At 34.3% G+C, this 19,355-nt stretch overlaps 2 protein-coding genes across 3 annotated transcripts; both read right to left on the bottom strand.

Moving 5' to 3' along the window:
- Nucleotides 1-3,332: 3,332 nt before the first annotated feature.
- On the bottom strand, nt 3,333-5,394 carry LOC134575342 (trypsin-like). Of its 2 annotated transcripts, none has more exons than XM_063434620.1 (5): nt 5,341-5,394; nt 5,022-5,167; nt 4,336-4,589; nt 3,858-3,994; nt 3,333-3,482 (listed from the first exon to the last, which is right to left on the bottom strand). In XM_063434620.1, exons 1-5 carry the CDS (start codon nt 5,392-5,394, stop codon nt 3,333-3,335), a joined length of 741 nt encoding a protein of 246 aa, XP_063290690.1. The 2 variants fall into 2 exon arrangements, with proteins under 2 accessions (XP_063290690.1, XP_063290691.1); XM_063434621.1 differs by having other exon boundaries at nt 5,022-5,178; nt 5,355-5,394.
- A 5,659-nt stretch (nt 5,395-11,053) lies between these two features.
- On the bottom strand, nt 11,054-19,139 carry LOC134574700 (trypsin-like). The gene is made up of 6 exons (XM_063433817.1): nt 19,068-19,139; nt 18,896-18,977; nt 15,063-15,225; nt 14,317-14,570; nt 11,630-11,766; nt 11,054-11,203 (listed from the first exon to the last, which is right to left on the bottom strand). The coding sequence occupies exons 1-6, from the start codon at nt 19,137-19,139 to the stop codon at nt 11,054-11,056; spliced, it is 858 nt and encodes a 285-aa protein (XP_063289887.1).
- Nucleotides 19,140-19,355: the final 216 nt, after the last annotated feature.

The raw sequence follows: 19,355 nt of genomic DNA, 5'->3' as shown, positions 1-19,355 counted from the left end.
CCTGTGCTGTTTAACTGTGAAACCAAATTCTAATAAACTCTAGTTTTATAATTAAGAAGCTGCTGTTTTCACTTCATGTAATTTCAAGGAAGTTAAGGATAAATATTTTATTTGAGGAAATATTGATCCAGTGAGGGGTGAAAGAAAACTCTGGCTCTTGCAGTAGTGTATTGGCCTGATAAAATATGTTAAAAAAATTTTTTTTGGTACATTTCATGAAAATACTATTACAAATATCCCATTGCCTCTGGATGTCCCTGATACAATCAGAGCTGGAAACATAAGGGTTATTTAGCAATTGTTAAAATTTGCTAATTAACTGAATGGAGGCTTGTTGGTATGTAATGTTAATTGTAAATTGTCTACTAATACCAAATCTCAAAGTACAAAGCAGAAATCACATTGATATATTAAAAAAATCATGTTTGAGAACCTGATCACAACATACTTATATAGTAGTGTCTACTGGTCTATGAAGAAGTTCTGTAAAGGTCACAAAATGTATAAGAAGGTTGTCCTTAGTGTCTCTTTGTAAGCATTTAGGATGCACAGACATGTGGGATAAAACAAAGAAAAGGACATATGTAAAGAAAAAAAAAGTCTAGTTTAACGTCCTTTTATTTTAATGCAAAGCTGCGGGATTCTGAGATTTATTTTTCATTTTCATCAGTTCTTTTTCTCATATACATGAGGAACAGCATAGTGCAGACTGTTTTGTATGACGCAAAAAAGATCAGTTTATCTGTTAAAAAGTTAAATAGTCACATCAATCTCTGTGGGGTCAAGTCTACTTGCTCTGCCCTATGTTATAAATAGGAATCTCTCTATCTGAAATCTTGAAAAATCTTGATTATCGTATGTTTACTGTCTGTGTTTAAATAGTAGAATATCTTTCTCCCACTGATTCCGAAACCCATTTGGTTTGATTCCAAATAGCATGACCACATGATCTTGGCTTCTCCTGCATTTCTAAAATCATTTCTCAGCTTCCTCTGCCTTCTGGATTATGATTGGTAAAAAGTATCTGAGCTGCTTTAAGTCCGTAAACCGATAATGTTTCTACAGACAACTTTTCCATAATAGCTATTAATACACTAACTCAAAATAACAAAAACTGTATTTATATATTTGACTTCCTTCATCCTGACATACACAAATCATTCAGAATTAAAAATATAAAAAGTGAAAATATAAAATTGAATAAGGAGATCTAGGGGAAAAAAAAAGTAAGAAAGATAGATATAAAAACCCCAAATTGTAACAAAGCCCCACTAGTTGCATTTCAGTTTTTACATCCACGACCTGGCTATGGCTGAAGGAGGGGAAAGTGCCATAATATAATTTTTTCTAATACACAAAAATGAAATCTTTTGTAACATACTCACATTGAAAGGAACTGTGCAATTTGATGATAAAATAAGAGAGACGAAGATAGAAATAAAGGTAGTGTTATTTAAAAGCAGAAATAGTGGAATAAAACAAGAGACTATTCTATAATATCCAATTATTTCAGTATATTGTTCAACAAATCCAAGGATTTCACGTTTAAAATGGAATAATGAGGCAAAATGTGTTTTATTCTTGAACTAATTTGCATATGCCCACCCAGAATCCCTTGCAGTAGTAACATCACTCGAAATTTGGGATTTATGTGGGAAAAGCAAGTCTTATGGCTCGACTGGTGTGCAGATCTGTGTTTAACATTGTATTAACTGTGTACTGACTTCAGGTGGAAGGGGTTTTCAATCACAATTTTTTCTCACCATAACCTTTTTGATTTTTGCTTCCCAAGCACTACCAACTGCCTCAATAGCAAGCCAGTACACAACCTCATGCTGATGAGTTGCATTAACAATTAAACAAATGTACTTGAGTGGTTTACTAGTTTTGCATCTCTTCCTGAGTTGTGTTTCAAATCTGTTTTATACAGCAAACACAGATTCAAAGAAACCCATGTTTAAAATGGAATAATGAGGCAAAATGTGATTCTTTGTTGAACCCATTTTGCATATACTCACCCAGAATCCTTTGCAGTAGTAACATCACTGCAAATTTGAGGTTTCTGTGGGAAAAGCAAGTCTTGTGGCTGGTGTGGAGATCTGTGTTTGACTATGTATTGACTATATATATATATATATAAAGAGAACACCAACAGGCTTCAGAATAACCATGGTGCATTCTGTGTAGATTGATGACACCTGTATATCAGAGCTCTGACTGGGATTGACTGGGAGATCACAATTGATATTTGACCACCCAGCCTTTGATAATTGTGTGCAGCCTTATAGTAGCATCAGCCACATCACCAGATTAAAAAAAACACAATACCTGAAAGTCTCAGAGTCACTAAACAACTTTGTGTCTCTTCTACAATAAAAAGTATACAACATCTCTGACTGAAGACCACTGAACTCATAATACAAGTGAAGGTGTTCTATAATAGGCAACATATATATTGAATGGTTTTCTAGAGGTAAATCTAACATAAGCTTTATAATTTGTCCCTCAAATTGTAGAAATGTCATTTTAATAATATTTTCCAGAGGCAGTGAAATAACGGCAAAGTGTAATTTTAAAATATTTTTTGTATTAACTAATAAAATTGCACTTGTTGTCATGTTTTGCATTGGTATTAATAGGTTTGATCAACTAATAAAATATGGCAAAATACTTTATCGTTTTCTTATTTACATGAATTTATCAGAATAGGTTTATGTAAATAAAAGTGAACAGGTCTCATTAGATCATTTCATTAATCCTTTTGACCTTGTTCTCTGACATCTTAAGATATAGTTTTATTTTGTATCATTAGTTATGTTGTGAAACTTTCTACACTCCTGCTAGTGTGAAGTCTTCCCTAGATATATATGATTTCCCTCCTTGCTCTGAGATGAAACACAATCTTGTTTTAAAATGTTTATGTCGGGTGCTTTGTAATTGTGCCAGCATGTAATAGATTATAGGGTATTTTATTTTTTGTGGCATGTAAATAAAATCTTTCCTTTTCAGTTATTTCTGCAAATGGTCTAATAACGTAGTCTGAGATTTACCACCATAAATCAAATACAATCATTTCCAAGTGACCACAGAGCACAGAATCATAGCAGATAGGTGATAAAACACAAACATTGTTCACCCAGGTTGAGCAACCATGAATATTTAGTTAATGACAAAGAAACTAATTTGAAGCAATAACATCGTTTTCTTAATAAAATTTAATTTAATGAAATCCATTTAATATTTACACATAGTTATAGTGAAGGCGAGAATATCATGAACGATAAATGTTATATTGTAATGGAGACGAAAGGTGCAGCGTTTTTTTAAGAGTTTCAGTATGATGTTATTGTGTTCTCAATCCAGCTTATGTAGTTGCAGACTTTTGTGTAGACACCAGGGTAGTCTCTCTGAGCACATCCCTTTCCAAAAGAGACCACTCCATGGAGCTGTCCATCACATACTACAGGACCACCAGAGTCACCCTGAAAGGAGAGAGAATTTAAAAAAAAAATCAGATTACATAACCTCTGATGATTACATCAAGATCATGCCATTATTTAGTGATAACTATGTGAGGTAATTACATCGATATCCTAGGTTTGGTTCCCGCAGGTAAATATAAAAACACAACTAGAGTATTATTAAAATGCTTGTTTTCTATCAAGATCAGGCCATCATTAGAAAATAAAATAACACATAGCGATTATTGTCTTGAAATGATAAAATATAAAATAATGAAATCAAAGTGTCGGCTTGTCCGATATCTTTTAAACTTGAATACCTAAACCATTTTAATAGAGGGTGGTGTCAGGTGAAAATGTAGGAACTGCTGGATCAGGAATGGTAAGATACATTACCTGGCAGGAATCCTTGCCACCTTCAATGAATCCAGCACAGAACATGTTACTGGTGAATCTCCATGGATAGGCAATACTGCACTGGGAGGAAGGCAGGACCGGGGCATTCAGACACTGCAGGAGATCTGGGTAATTTTCTAAATAAAATAAAAGCCTTAGTTGGTAAATCAGGAATGTGTTTGGTCATTTCTCATGAGACAACAATATGGAAAAAGTTTAACTTTTCTTATAAGGTATGAAACAAATTGCCTTATAAGAAAAGTTCCAATTAAAAATAGTAATTTGGAAAACTAATTGTATGACATTTTTCAAATTACCCTATATAAATGGAAAAAGTCATACAATGATGAATTTGTTGGATCTATTTAAACCAGCTAGAGTACATTAACATATCAATGTCTGAATGCTAGATGGTTAAAGTCAATATAAAGAAACATATTCATTCACATAGTATAAGGATCTAAGACCTTTAAATTACCTCCATCACTCAGTGTGTTTCCCCATCCAGCAATCAGACACCTAGTACCAGCGGCGGGACAGCCAGAGGGAAGAGACACAGTATTCACATATGAATTCAAAGTGGCAGGTGAGGCAAGCTTGATCAACATGATGTCATTGTCAAAGGTAAAACAATTGTAGTTGCTGTGTGTGATGACCTTGACTGAGCTAATGAACTGCTCAGTGCCCTCTCTCACAGCGATGTTGTGCTCACCCAGTCTAACATCAAAGTTTCTGCAAGAGTGAAAAGTAAGGCAATCAGATACACCTGTGTAGGGTTAATAATTCTATGACACCACATGAAGACCTGCTACCTGTATTTTTCCCCATGCAGACATTGGCCTTGTTTAAATATTTTTGACAATGCTTTTAAAATTAATTAATAATTTTCGATAAGGTTTTAAAAAAACATTTTCAAACATTAAAATATTTATATTAAATATATATATATATATATATCAACGTATCAAAAATATAAAATTATTTCTCAAATCATTAAATTACATTTTAAATGTTTATCTAAAAAATATTACTTTAAGGACATTGTCCTATACTTACCGTAATTTATAATTTACTTTGCAAAATTAACCAGGACTGATATATATTTACAATTTCATGCTTTTCAAAGTCTCTTATTGATATTTGGAGTGGTTAAAATACACTTACGGTTTGTAGCAATGAGCAGCAGAGAGCACCCATTGGCTGGTAATCAGGGAACCTCCGCAATAATGGTAACCGACGTTCAGTGATACAATGTATGGGACGGAGTTCTTGGTGCAGGTGTAACCTCCAACTATCTTATCATCATCATCCTCAAATGCAACTGTGGCAGAAAGAACATTAAGTAAAAAAAGTGTGAAACGTGACACTCTAGGAAGTAGTGGGATTATTGGACCCAATACCATTTAATTATCATTATTTTATTAGATAAAGTATAACAAGGTGGACCTACTGAATTGCTACTTAAATTCCCAGATTAAGCCACAAGAAGATACTCACCAGCTACTCCCAGGAGAGCACAGATAAGAAGGAGTTTCATGGTTTAGAAGGAGTCAAAGGTGTTAGAGATGTGTTCTTGGATGGGATTATTGTGCCATTTATACTTTTACTTGAACTAAGCCTTCTCCTTTTATCTCTCTTGCAACATACAGATGGAAAGTGTTTGCAGTGTACAGGTAAAGGTTACTATTATCAATGGCCTTGTGCTAAGCAATATTTTGGGAGTGTAAATGGTAAACGTCACTGTGTTCTTGATGATAATCATTGTATTGATTCTACTAAAATTATGATACTATTAGTTTTACTGTAGACATTTCCTTTTGGACAAAGGTTTTTAGTTGTGTCACTGTATTTTCTACATACAGTTGAAATATTTAGTTAAACTCTTTTTTTAGTACATCATATTTGTATCCAATACCTCTTGTCAAATTATTTTGCTAAATGCTTTCAATCTATTTTAATGGTGATTTCTGCTGTCATCATGTGTTTGTTGTGTATATAATGTAATTAGCAAAAAATACCAAATATCGTAAGACCACAGTTCATAGATTTGTTGGTGTTAAGATGTTTGTTGGTGTTATTATGTACATATACATTTCTTTTTAACGTTTTGGTTATATTTCTGAATAATCTATCGATCTTTATGTACTTATCTGGCAAAAGTAAACTATATTAACTTCATCTAAATCTGTTCTTATTTTGCCTCAATCTCATACATACACTTATAGCACACCCCTTAATGGGATTTGTAATGTCAAAATTATAGCTTTATAAATATAAACATGACTAAAACTGTTTTTGTGGGTTTTTTTTAAATAATAATGGATTATTTAATTTGGTTTGATTGCTACCAAATAAAGTATTTTTGGGGAAATACCCCTATTGTATTGGGACGTATACTTCTTCTTTGTTTTTACTGTCTTAAGTTTCTATTTCATTTTATTTACTTTCTGATCCTATTCCTGGTACTGTGTAAGAAGAAGTTACCGGCTGCTGAACAGTTGATCCTTGGTCGGGATTTTACTACCCACTCTGAATACTATGAGCAGACCAGGCTGCTCAACCATTTGAGAGTGATAATGTGATTTCATTGTGAGTGATATGATATATAATGGTATATTTGTATCTGGACAGAGAGCACTATATTGTGTTTCTTTTATAATTCATGTGTATATTGTCACGGCTGAAGAATCTGTGACCAATCGATGTCCATGTGATGGGGATTAAACCATCATTTGCTTAATTCATTGAGCTTAAGTTTTACTTATTAGATCCCTCAGTGTAATAGTCCAGTCAGAAGCAACATTTTAAGATACAGAATATTGTGAGCTCTATCCGCTTGGAATTTTCTTTTTTTTTTGCATTTGTTTCTATGAAATAAAATATTTGTCTGTTATTTGGCAGAACCTGGTTTCCATTTCTTTTATTTGTTAATATCAAAAGTATACCTTTATAAATATAAACAGGAGTAAAACATTTGTTTTCAATAATTCATTAGAACATTTTTTTAAGTGAATTCAAATTTAAGGCCAGCACAGCTGAATGGCTACTTTTTTCTATAATTTTAAATTCACTTTGAGTTCTCACTTTAGCAAATAACTCTCAGAATCTTTTCTCTTCTTCTTTAATTCTAAAAAAATCTGTTCAGTAAACTGCAGGTATTAAAACCACAACGATTACACAAAAAAGCAATCTTGCTTAAACAAGGTGTTGAAAAGAAAACATATTTAGTAAACACAGTCTTAAGCTGATTTCAGTAGAATTGATAACACAGTTATTATTGGGAATATGGTGACGTTTGTAATTTCCTCTCCAAAAATATCGCTCAATACAAGGCCACTGATAATAGTAACCTTTACCTATACACATTAAACACTCTCCGTCTGCGTATTGTAATCAGGGTAAAGGGGGAGGGCTAGTTCAGCTTAAAGTATGAAACGCAGAATATTCTTCCCTCAAAAAACACATCTCCCTTGCTTTTCAATCTCCACCATGAAGCTGATTCTGATCTGTGCTCTACTGGGGGCAGTTGGTAAGTGTCTTACTGGGGATTACTATGGAATTAGCATGGTTTGATTTTTTTTTGTTTTTGTAATCATAAATCAAGTTTCCATTACTGTATTGTGCATAATTCACGTTCCCACTGCCCACAGCTGCATTTGAGGATGATGATGATAAGATTGTAGGAGGTTACACCTGCACCAAGAACTCCGTCCCATACATTGTATCACTGAACATCGGTTACCATGATTGCGGAGGTTCCCAGATTACCGGCCAGTGGGTGCTCTCTGCTGCTCATTGCTACAGATCGTAAAAATATATATCTATATAACTTCCTCATTCTATACTCGTATATACCCTTAAAAGAAGCTTCTTGAATGAATCAAATCCATATAAGAAGATCTAGGATACTAGACTTATTTTTCTCCATTCCCTTTTATGTATATGAGGAACAATAGGAAAGCATAGGGCAGAACATTTACTCATGTTTTAAAAGTTCATATCAAATATTGGGTGCCAAGACCACTTATCAAGTCCAAAAATAAAATCCACTGCCCTATGTTTTTTTTCTCTTCATTGGTTAAGGGAAGGGAAAGTGCCATGATCTGGGGAACCCTTTAACACTTTAATAGAGAACACTTTTAAAACTTTTGTATAATACTAATTGTAAAATGAAATGTCTAAGTTAAGAACAGACGAAGAGAGAAAAAATGAAGGTCCTGGCAACAAGGCTGCAGTCGGTTCTGCCACACCTGATCCACGCGGACCAGACTGGTTTGATTCCTGAGTGTGAGGCCCCGGATAGCACCTTGCGACTTTTTGCTATACAACATCATGCAAGAAAGATGAACCAATGCATGCTCCTGCTGTCAACAGATACCGAAAATGCCTTTGATCCCGTTCACTGGCCATATATGATGGCTACGCTGAAGTGCATGGGATTGGGCACAAGATTGCTCACTTGGATAGCTGCACTATACAGCAAACCACGTGCTTCGGTGAGAGTGAATGGAGATTTGACTGCTGGCTTTAACATTCGCAATGGGATGCGCCAGGGTTGCCTGCTCTCTCAGATACTTTTTGTTATGTCCTTAGAACCACTGCTACAGGTCCTCCGTCAAAATCCGGATATTCGGGGATATGCACTGCAGGGGGTGGAATATAAAGTTATTTCTTATGCAGATGACCTCCTCTTCTTGACGAATCCGAGGATCATGTTGCCCTGTCTCTTGTCATAATTCGGGAGGTTTGGCAAGTTATCTGGATTTAAACTCAATCTGTCAAAATGCAAAGTAATGCAAAGTACTGAATGTCATGTTCCCAGCAAGCAATTATACGGCAATAGGTATGGTATTTTCGTTCCACAGGCGCTATGGTAAAATGAAATATTTAGGAGTCTGGGTTACCACGGATCCACGCGATTTATATAAATGCAATTTCCTTCCCCTATTGAAGATGATATTAGTGGATTTGCGGAAATGGTCATATCCCCATGTGTCCTGGCATGGCACAGTGGCAGTGGTTAAAATGAACATGCTCCCGCGGGTGTTATACCTCTGCCAGACAGTCCCACTCGCCCAGCAGGCTACTTTCTTCTCCTCCTTGAAGTCAGCGGTGATTGGATATGTCTGGCAGGGGGGTTTGACGCTTTATCAATACCTCCTGGTGGGAAACAGCCTTGCGAACAACAAGTTTGAAAAGGCAATGGGAAGAACTAATTGGCAAATATTGTTTGGCTACACAGTGGGAAAGGGTGCTGTTGTGGCAACACAAGAGCTCTATAAGCTCACAGTACCAGGAAATTAACTATAAAATACAATCACTCTGGTATAGGGACGCTGCCCCTTCTCCACAGGATCTTTCCTACTGTGCAGCCCACCTGCTGGAGATGTCAGTCCGATAGAGGTGCGATGTGGCTTATATGGTGGGAATATCTGGTCATAGTACCCATCTGGGACATGGTGAGGACTGAGGTGACTGATATCCTCGGGGATTTGGTTGAGTAGTTGGGGGAACTTGTTTTGCTACACATGTGTTCCAAATCTATTTCGACCTACAAGAAATCTATCTTACACCATTTGCTTAATGTTACTAAGGTCCTGATTTCTGTACTTTGGAAAGGGACAGAGATTCCCACTAAGGATGCCTGGTTACGAAGGGTGGAGGATATACAGGCAGCTGAGGCGATGCATGCCTCTCTGCTCGTGACGGGTTCCAGACACTCTGAGGCTGGCAGCCGTGGTTTGTTTATGTGGCGCGTGATTTATAATATTAGTCCTGGCGGGATACATAATAGTGCTCGCTCACCCGGGTACGGGAATCCCTCTTGTTTATTTTTTCCTCATCTCTTTCTACACTCTCTTTTTACACTGCTTTCTTTCGTCGACCTTATTCTCATGATCAGTGCAGGGAAGGATTGTCCGAATATTTATATTAGCCTAACTAGTATGGTAAAGGAAAACTCTGGTAGACGATACTGCTGGAGTGTTCTCGGCGCATCATGTTTCCACACTGACTGTCCCTTTATGGCAGTTTTGAGTTGAAGGTTAGCTATCGTTAATGGGTTGATCCAGAGAATGAGCTATTGTACACTGGATCTATCTGTTTTACTGATCTGTTTGTACAGCATTGGCCTGCGTGCCTATCAGTTCTTGCTCTTGTGAATACAACTTTTATGTGAAAGAAATAAAACGAGAAAAAAAAATTTGGAAGCATAAAAGTATAGAAAATAAAAAAAGAAATTATAAAAATATAAAAAGAAATAAAAAAGTATAGTGTATTGGCGATAAATGGAGAATACCAAAAGGCCTCTCTCGTCACCAGAGACAAAATACACGTCCTAAAAGTCCCACAGTCAACAACTAACTTTCTACCTTCTCCATACTTTAAAGTGAAGGATACACAATCTCCTTTGTCATCACAAAAAACTGAATAAGTGAAACTATTCTATGATAGGCAGCATCTCTGTTGAATAGTTTCCTATAGATAATTCCATCAAAAGTTATATAGGTTTTCACTGAAACTATATGAATGTCATTCTAATAGTAATTTCTAAATGCAGTGATTGCACTGGTTGTTATGTTTTGCATTTGTATTAATAGGTTTGAACAGCTAATAAAATACTGCAAAATTATTTATCTTATTTACATGAATTTATCAGAAAAGATTTATTTAAAATAAAAATTAACAGGTCATATTAGATTGTTACATTCATCCTTTTGACCTTGTGCTCTGACATCTTAAAATATAGTTTTATTTTGTATCATTAGTTATGTTGTGAAACTTTCTGCGCTCCTGCTAGTGTGAAGTCTTCTCTAGATCACTTTTTATATAACCATGAATAATATGATTTCCCTCCTTGCTCAGAGATGAAACACAATCTTGTTTTAAAATGTTTATATTGGGTGCTTTGTAATTGTGCCAGCAAGTGATAGATTATAGGGTATTTTATTTTTGTGGCATGTAAATAAAATCTTTCCTTTTAAGTCATTTCTGTAAATGGTCTAATAACATAGTCTGAGATAAAACACAAACATTGTTCACCCAGGTAAAGGGGCCATGAATATTTTGCTAATGACAAATAAACCAACTGACAGCAATGAAAAACTTTTCTTAATAAAATTGAATTTATTTAAATCGATTTAATATTTAGACATTGGTATTGTGAAGGAGAGAATATGATAAATAATACAGGAGTTTCAGTTTGATGTTATTGTGTTCTCAATCCAGCTTATGTAGTTGCAGACTTTTGTGTAGACACCAGGGAAGTTTATCTGAGCACATCCTCTTCCAAAAGAGACCACACCATGGAGCTGTCCATCACATACTACAGGACCACCAGAGTCACCCTGAAAGGAGAGAGAATTTTAAAAAAATCAGTTTATACCAACTAAAATCAAGCCATCATATAAAAAATATAAAATATCTAACAGTGATAATTGTCTTGAAATTCCAAAAATACAAAATAATAAATCAATGTGTCGGGTAGTCACAAATCTTTAAAACTGGAATACCTAAACCATTTTAATAGAGAATGGTTTCTATCTGTAAAGAAAAAAAAATCATAGAAAACGTCTGTTTTTTAAGAGTTAATTGATTCAAACTTTTTTAAAAATGCCACTATTTGAGATATTTACATGGTTCCTATAGGTAACTCCAATAGCACAACTAAATTATTAGCAAAATACTAGATTTGAATGTTGGGTTCATATCAGATGAAAATCACAGCTATGGGATGTGGGAGCTGCTGGATCAGGAATGGTCAGATGCATTACCTGGCAGGAATCCTTGCCACCTTCAATGAATCCAGCACAGAACATGTTACTGGTGAATCTCCATGGATAGGCTTTACTGCACTGGGAAGAAGGCAGGATCGGGGCATTCAGACACTGCAGGAGATCTGGGTAATTTACTTAATAAAATAAAAACATTAGTTAGTTAAACCAGGTATTTATTTGATAATTTCTGCATGAGATCACATTATAGAACAGGTTGAACTATTCATATAAGGTAAAATACATTATTTATGTATATTTATACATGTGAGCATATTTTCACAAACATGCACGTTCCACTTACTTATAGTATTACAAATTGCACTATACAGAAAAAAAGGGGTGGTGGTAAGGTGGCGCTATGATGTGCTGCTAAAACCACAGTGAAATCAACCACAGTTTCACAGAAAAACATAAAGCAAAAAAAAAATATATATATATATATATATATATATATATATATATACATATGGAACATGGGGGGGTGGCTGCACTCACCTGAACATGCTTAAATGGGGTGCTGCTGGGGGCCATATTATACAATAAACAATACACAAGATCCAGCGCACTCTCCTATCTACTAAACAGCAACTTCAATGTTGACAGATTTTATTAGTTTTTAAAAGGTTTTTTTTAAAAACACCTTATCTAGGCAAAAAATAATGGGGATTTAGTTACATTATATGATCATACATTGCACCCCTCCCTGTCACAGGTGCCTCATCTCAGGTCCCTATTTAGCCTTGTACTGCAGAGAGCCTCAGATGGAATTTTTTTCCCAAGTAAGTGGGTTAATCTCATAAGAGCAGACATTAGACTGTGAGAGTAGGACCTGCCAAAGATGGGGTACATTGACGTTGTGGCAGGCTTATGCAATGTATGATCATATAATGTAACTAAATCCCCATTATTTTTTGCCTAGATAAGGTGTTTTTAAAAAAAACCTTTTAAAAACTAATAAAATCTGTCAACATTGAAGTTGCTGTTTAGTAGATAGGAGAGTGCGCTGGATCTTGTGTATTGTTTATTGTATAATATGGCCCCCAGCAGCACCCCATTTAAGCATGTTCAGGTGAGTGCAGCCACCCCCCCATGTTCCATATGTATATATTTGGGAGTCTAGCCAACTCCTTGGTTTTGCACCCCTCCCTGTCACAGGTGCCTCATCTCAGGTCCCTATTTAGCCTTGTACTGCAGAGAGCCTCAGATGGAATTTTTTTCCCAAGTAAGTGGGTTAATCTCATAAGAGCAGACATTAGACTGTGAGAGTAGGACCTGCCAAAGATGGGGTACATTGACGTTGTGGCAGGCTTATGCAATGTATGATCATATAATGTAACTAAATCCCCATTATTTTTTGCCTAGATAAGGTGTTTTTAAAAAAAACCTTTTAAAAACTAATAAAATCTGTCAACATTGAAGTTGCTGTTTAGTAGATAGGAGAGTGCGCTGGATCTTGTGTATTGTTTATTGTATATATATATATATATATATATATATATATATATATATATATATATATATATATATAGTGGATAGCGCACTGAAAACCCAAGAAAATATATCAGGGTATTTAACACAATATGAAAGATATACAATACATATACCCATAAAGCAGATCTTTGTCTTGATGTCTCTGAAAAGAGTAAAGCTTACATAGGGCAATATTGTACTGATAGGTATCCAGGTATCATATGTATATGTTTAAATGGTAGAAATTCCTACTCACATTTAAATGAGCCTGTATTCAAACTGGCTCAGGTATATAGACTTGAGTAGGATATGTGGGTCAAATCCTTTAGTAGATATGTTCCTCCCCAGTATGATAGAAATCAGAGAATGATGTTAGGAAAAAGTATTCAACATTTATTTAAAACTGAATAATAAAATCTTACATTGAAGAAGTACTTCTTCAATGTAAGATTTTATTATTCAGTTTTAAATAAATGTTGAATACTTTTTCCTAACATCATTCTCTGATTTCTATCATACTGGGGAGGAACATATCTACTAAAGGATTTGACCCACATATCCTACTCAAGTCTATATACCTGAGCCAGTTTGAATACAGGCTCATTTAAATGTGAGTAGGAATTTCTACCATTTAAACATATACATATGATACCTGGATACCTATCAGTACAATATTGCCCTATGTAAGCTTTACTCTTTTCAGAGACATCAAGACAAAGATCTGCTTTATGGGTATATGTATTGTATATCTTTCATATTGTGTTAAATACCCTGATATATTTTCTTGGGTTTTCAGTGCGCTATCCACTTTATATATATATATACTATATATTTTTTGCCTTACAAATTGCACTGTTGGATATTTTTTCTCTTTTTCTCTTTACATGTATATGAGTATTTGGTTTCCCCATTTCAATTTATAGGGGTAAGAATTATTTGATTTTTTTTGCTTAGCGCTGCACATTTAGTGTTTGGGAGGTGGAATGGATCACATAAACACTAAAGTAAGTTTAAAAAAAATACATTAGACTTTTCAAAAAAATTACCGTATTCAATTGGAAAACTTCATACAATTAAGGATCTATTTACGCCAGATAGAGTACATTCACATATCAATGTCTGAATGTTACATGGTTAAAGTTAATATAAAGAAACCTATTCATTCAAATATAATAAGGATCTAAGTAAAAACTCGACTAAGACCTTTGGCTTACCTCCATCACTCAGTGTGTTTCCCCATCCAGCAATTAGACAGCTGGTACCAGCGTCAGCACAGCTAGAGGGCAAAGATACAGTATTCACATAGGAATTCAAGGTGGCAGGTGAGGCAAGCTTGATCAGCATTATGTCACTGTCAAAGGTAAAACTATTATAGTTGTTATGTTTGATGACCTTGACTGAGCTGATGAACTGCTCTGTGTCTTTGCTCACAGCGATGTTGTGCTCACCCAGTCTAACATCAAAGCTTCTGCAAGAGTGAAAGGTAAGGCAATCAGATACACCTGAGTAGGTTTGTTACTATCATTTCTATGACATCACATGAAGGCCTATTACCTTAATTTCTCATACAGACATTGATCTTGTTTAAATATTATTGAAGAAGCCTTTCAAATTATTCATTAATTTTTATCACATTTTTTTTATTTTTTATCCCCAACATATTAAAATATATATCAATACGTAAATATATATTAATATTAAAATATGAAAAATAAATCATAAACAAGATATATCAATTTATAAAAAAAAAATCTACATATTAATATTAAAATGTTAAATATTATGGTGGAGATTTTTTAAACCATTACATCATTTTAATTGTTTATCCAAATATATTTAATTGAGAACATTGTCTCATATTTAATATATCATTTGCTGTGAAATATTAACCAGTACTGATTTATGTTTAAAACATTTCAAAGACTCTTAATGATATTTGGAGTTGTTTAAACACACTTACGGTTTGTAGCAATGAGCAGCAGAGAGCACCCACTGGCTGGTAATCAGGGAACCTCCGCAAAAATGGTAACCGATGTTTAGTGATACAATGTATGGGATGGAATTCTTGGTGCAGATGTAACCTCCGACAATCTTATCATCATCATCATCATCATCAAATGCAGCTGTGGCAGAAAAAAAAACATTAAGTAAAAAAACTGAAAAGTGACAATATTAGCCGGTCCATGGAATATGTAAAATCAATTTTTGCAAAAATGTTTGCGCATCACGCAATTAAGCATACAGGATCATGTTACGCTTTGCTAATACACTTTTTAAAATAATCATGATTAAAATAAAGAAGCATATATTTTGCTATATATGTTTGTTTTGTATCAAAAGATACATTTGTTTATAATTGAGTATGGTAAGTGAAGCCGCGGTTGACCAGGTATTTGCACCTGAGATAATATTTAACTTAGTGCCAGCAATAAATAAATAAATATATATACACACACACACACACACACATATACATATATACATACACACAGAAAATAAAAAAATTACCGCCACTCATGGGCTTCTTTCATCCGATTTATTTTAGGTGAAAATAGTCAGGTCGACGTTTCAGCTCCCGATCGGAGCTGAAACGTCGACCTGACTATTTTCACCTAAAATAAATCGGATGAAAGAAGCCCATGAGTGCCGGTAATTTTTTGATTTTCTATGAATTTGGAACTTGGCACCTGGCAGCATTATTATTTAGAGTTGGAGTGCAAGAGTTTTTTCAATTTGTTTATATATATATATATATATATATATATATATATATATATATATATATATATATATATATATATATATATATATATAGGAAACATGGGGGGATGGTTGCACTCACCTAAACATGCTTAAATGGGGTGCTGCTGAGGGCCATATTAAAAAACTTTTACAAACTAATAATCTGTCAACATTGAAGTTGCTGTTTAGTAGATAGGAGAGTGCGCTGGATCTTGTGTATAATATATATATATATATATATATATATATATATACACACACACACACACACACACACACACACACACACATTAAAAATAAATACAAATTGTTGCGGGTTCATATATACACGTAGGCATACCAATGGCATTTACAATAAACAGTAAAAAAGAATACACAAACTATACAACAAATGCAGAAGAATCAAATTTGCTGAAACACCAAATTAGTTTGTTAGCAGTGAGATTCCTGGACCCAATATTTTATTACCACCCTTTTGTTAGATAAAGTATAACAAGGTGGAAAGACTGATTTAATAGTTAAATTTAGATTAAGCCCCATGAAGAGACTTACCAACTATCCCTAGAAGAGCACAAATTAGAAGCATTTTTGGCTAATACCACTATTGTATTTAGGACATATACTTTTTTTTTTTTACTTTCTTTCATTTTTATTTTATTTTATATACTCTCTGTTCCTGGCACTGTGTAAGAAGAATCTTGTTACTGGCTGTTGAACATTTGATCATTGATGTGGATTTTACCACCCACTCTGAATACTTTGAGCAGACTGGGCAAAATTAAATTTTTATCCCGAGAATTAATGCCCCTATTTATATAAATATATGTATTTCATGATTATATAAGAAATGATCCAGGGAAAACTGCACACTATATACAAAATATAGGTTGCACCAATATAAAGTCAAATTAGTCCACAATTGCTGGAGTCTGTTCTCAACTGGTAACTGTCCACACCTCAAATGGTGGGAGTATATGAAATTTAAGCAGAAAATAACTAGTGATGGTGCAGAGCATATGGAACTAGGTGCAGGCCAATAATGTATATGGTATATCACTCACATTTGAGAGAGCTATAAGACCAGCTCTGAGCTTATCAGCATGCAGTGGTACAATCCCCACTGATGGATATGTAGATCTGAGGGCTGGTCCCTCAATGTGTGGTTTGATATGTAAAAGATAAAAATGGCAAACAATAGTGCTCACTGTAATCAATATAATAAAGGTTGTAAAAGTAAGAATATTCTACTCCCATGGATCCTGCTCAAATGGTAGCGCTTGGGTAGCATAATCCCCTCCAGGGATATGATGTTAAGTAAATTCTCCAAGGAATAGGACCAAAGTTTCCTTATTCTGTATGTTTTCTAATGCCAGGAATAGAAGAAGTTACAAAAATAATAAAAGCAGCTAAAAGCATAAAAATCATAATAAATAGACAAACACAACTAGTAGTGAATGCCAAATATACATTAATGCTTTAAAAACAAAAGTTAGAACAACACAATGTCTTTCGCTAACTAGGGGGCTTTATCAAGTGAAGACTGCACACTAGCAGGAGCGCAGAAAGTTTCACAACATAACTGATACAAAATAAAACTATATTTTATGATGTAAGAGTACAAGGTCAAAAGGATAAATGAAACAATATAATGTGACCTGTTTACTTTTATTTAAATAAACCTATTGTTATAAATTCATGTAAAAAAGGAATCAATAAAGCATTTTACAGTATTTTATTGACTAATAAAACACACACACACATATATATATATATATATATATATATATATATATATATATATATATAAAATTATTTTTTTGTGTGTGCATGGTTGCAAATACAGACTGACTTGTAGTGTCAGCATCAACAAGCTTCAACAAGCATGGAGACACATAATTTTCAACAAGTATGTGGATGAAAAATGTCTGCACAATTAGTATTTTATAAGAAAATAGGCTAATCACACATGTCTAGGTTCAATTGCTATCAGCTGAAAACAGCAACAAAGTTGTATAGAAGACATGGTAGGAGTAGGGCAACAGCTTAGTATACCACACTAGATTTATTGGAGACTTCCTTCATAAATTGTAACACCTAGAAGTGCATTTTCATCTGAAGCTTATAGATATGAGGCATATATAAGGAAAAGAAGAGATGAAATAGCTTAGATCTGCTAGAGAACAAGAGGGAGCATGTAGTAAGCAACAGAATTGATTATAACATGCAGCCGGGAGCTTAAACATGCCAGTCAGCCGATCCCTAGTACAGGGAATTCACAGTCCCATATGACATGGATTTTCAGCCTCTGAGACGATTAAGTCAGCTGTGGGTTCTGTTTCTGCTGTCGCCCCCCACCTATCTCTCCTTCTTCTGGAGTGGAAATTAGAAACTTCACCATATATCCTATGATGATTTTTTTTTAACCGTTTTACTGACATTTAGTTACTATTAAATTTTCTGGAGATAATTAGGTTCGGACATCTGTTTTCTGTTCTTTTTTTTTTTACACAACAAAATTGTATCTATAATGTGATGTCAATTTATTTTGCCTACTGCAATACATAAATTTAATAAGTTGTGTATGATTTTAAAAAAATAAAAATCTGATTTATATACTTTATTATAATAAAAATAAGTCCTATATTTTGTAATACCACAAAACATAGTTTTGGTATTAGAGTACCATAATATTTAGCATAGAGTACCATAATATTTAGGTTTTTTTTGTGTGTGTTTTTTTCCTATTCTATTTGAACAAAAAATGATAGGGAAATGGAAGAAATTATTCTTGGTAAAAATGTTTTTCATAGTGAATTGTATGCACAAAGCTTCCACCGTCTAACTATGTCTAGTCTAAGTCTAATAGAAATCACTAGGTCGGGGGTTTGCAATTTCTGTGCTAAGAATGTGTTAAGAATGGTGTGCATTTGGTATGTAAACTGCTGTGTATTTTTGTTCTATGGAATCTAGATATGTAAAGTGTTTAATCTATCAATCACTTAACAAGATAAGAGTAACTCTGAAGCAGTCAGAGAGATCCAGAACTGTTACCTGGAACTCCACAAAACTGGGCTTCCTGGGATATGGTGCAAGTACAGAATATATTGAATCCCATTTGAAGTGTGATAAAAGGCTTGTGGCAGACATATAAAAAAGTTATCTGGTCTGATACATTAGAACACTGGCACAAAGAGTTCCTCATAACTTTTAACACTATGCTTACAGGGACACAATGTGGTGGAGGCACGGTGTTGTTGGGAAGCTTTTTGTTGGCAGGGACGGGAAAACTGGCCATGATTAAGAGCAAGTTGGACAGAGACAATTCAAGAGGAAAACATGTTTTTTCTGTTAGACACTATATTTGTGCATTCAATTTCAAATAAATAAATAGATTAGTCTAAATTTCATAACTACAAAACACTATACGGGTGAATCACGAAACAAAGGAAACAGGAATTGTATGAGCCACTTTATTTGTTTTGTGATTTAGAGACCTATTCATGGAGCCAAA

The sequence above is a fragment of the Pelobates fuscus genome, chromosome 10 (assembly GCF_036172605.1).
Source record: "Pelobates fuscus isolate aPelFus1 chromosome 10, aPelFus1.pri, whole genome shotgun sequence".
Classification (NCBI taxonomy): domain Eukaryota; kingdom Metazoa; phylum Chordata; class Amphibia; order Anura; family Pelobatidae; genus Pelobates; species Pelobates fuscus.
Note: the sequence above shows the minus strand (reverse complement) of the source record. Positions and strands in the feature narration are given on the sequence as shown.

What these genes read in the sequence shown, in the direction of transcription:
- LOC134575342 (XM_063434620.1), bottom strand. Translation starts at nt 5,394, where the DNA reads ATGAAACTCCTTCTTATCTGTGCTCTCCTGGGAGTAGCTGGTGAGTAT. An exon ending in TAGCTGGTGAGTATCTTCTT is followed by an intron (nt 5,168 to 5,340) that starts GTGGCTTAATCT and finishes GTTGCATTTGAG; the next exon opens with GATGATGATGATAAGATAGT. An exon ending in AAACACACTGAGTGATGGAG is followed by an intron (nt 3,995 to 4,335) that starts GTAATTTAAAGG and finishes TATTTTATTTAG; the next exon opens with AAAATTACCCAGATCTCCTG.
- LOC134574700 (XM_063433817.1), bottom strand. Translation starts at nt 19,139, where the DNA reads ATGGCCAGTTTTCCCGTCCCTGCCAACAAAAAGCTTCCCAACAACACC. An exon ending in CCAGTTTTGTGGAGTTCCAG is followed by an intron (nt 15,226 to 18,895) that starts GTAACAGTTCTG and finishes TTTCTGCCACAG; the next exon opens with CTGCATTTGATGATGATGAT. An exon ending in GCTGCTCATTGCTACAAACC is followed by an intron (nt 14,571 to 15,062) that starts GTAAGTGTGTTT and finishes TCACTCTTGCAG; the next exon opens with AAGCTTTGATGTTAGACTGG.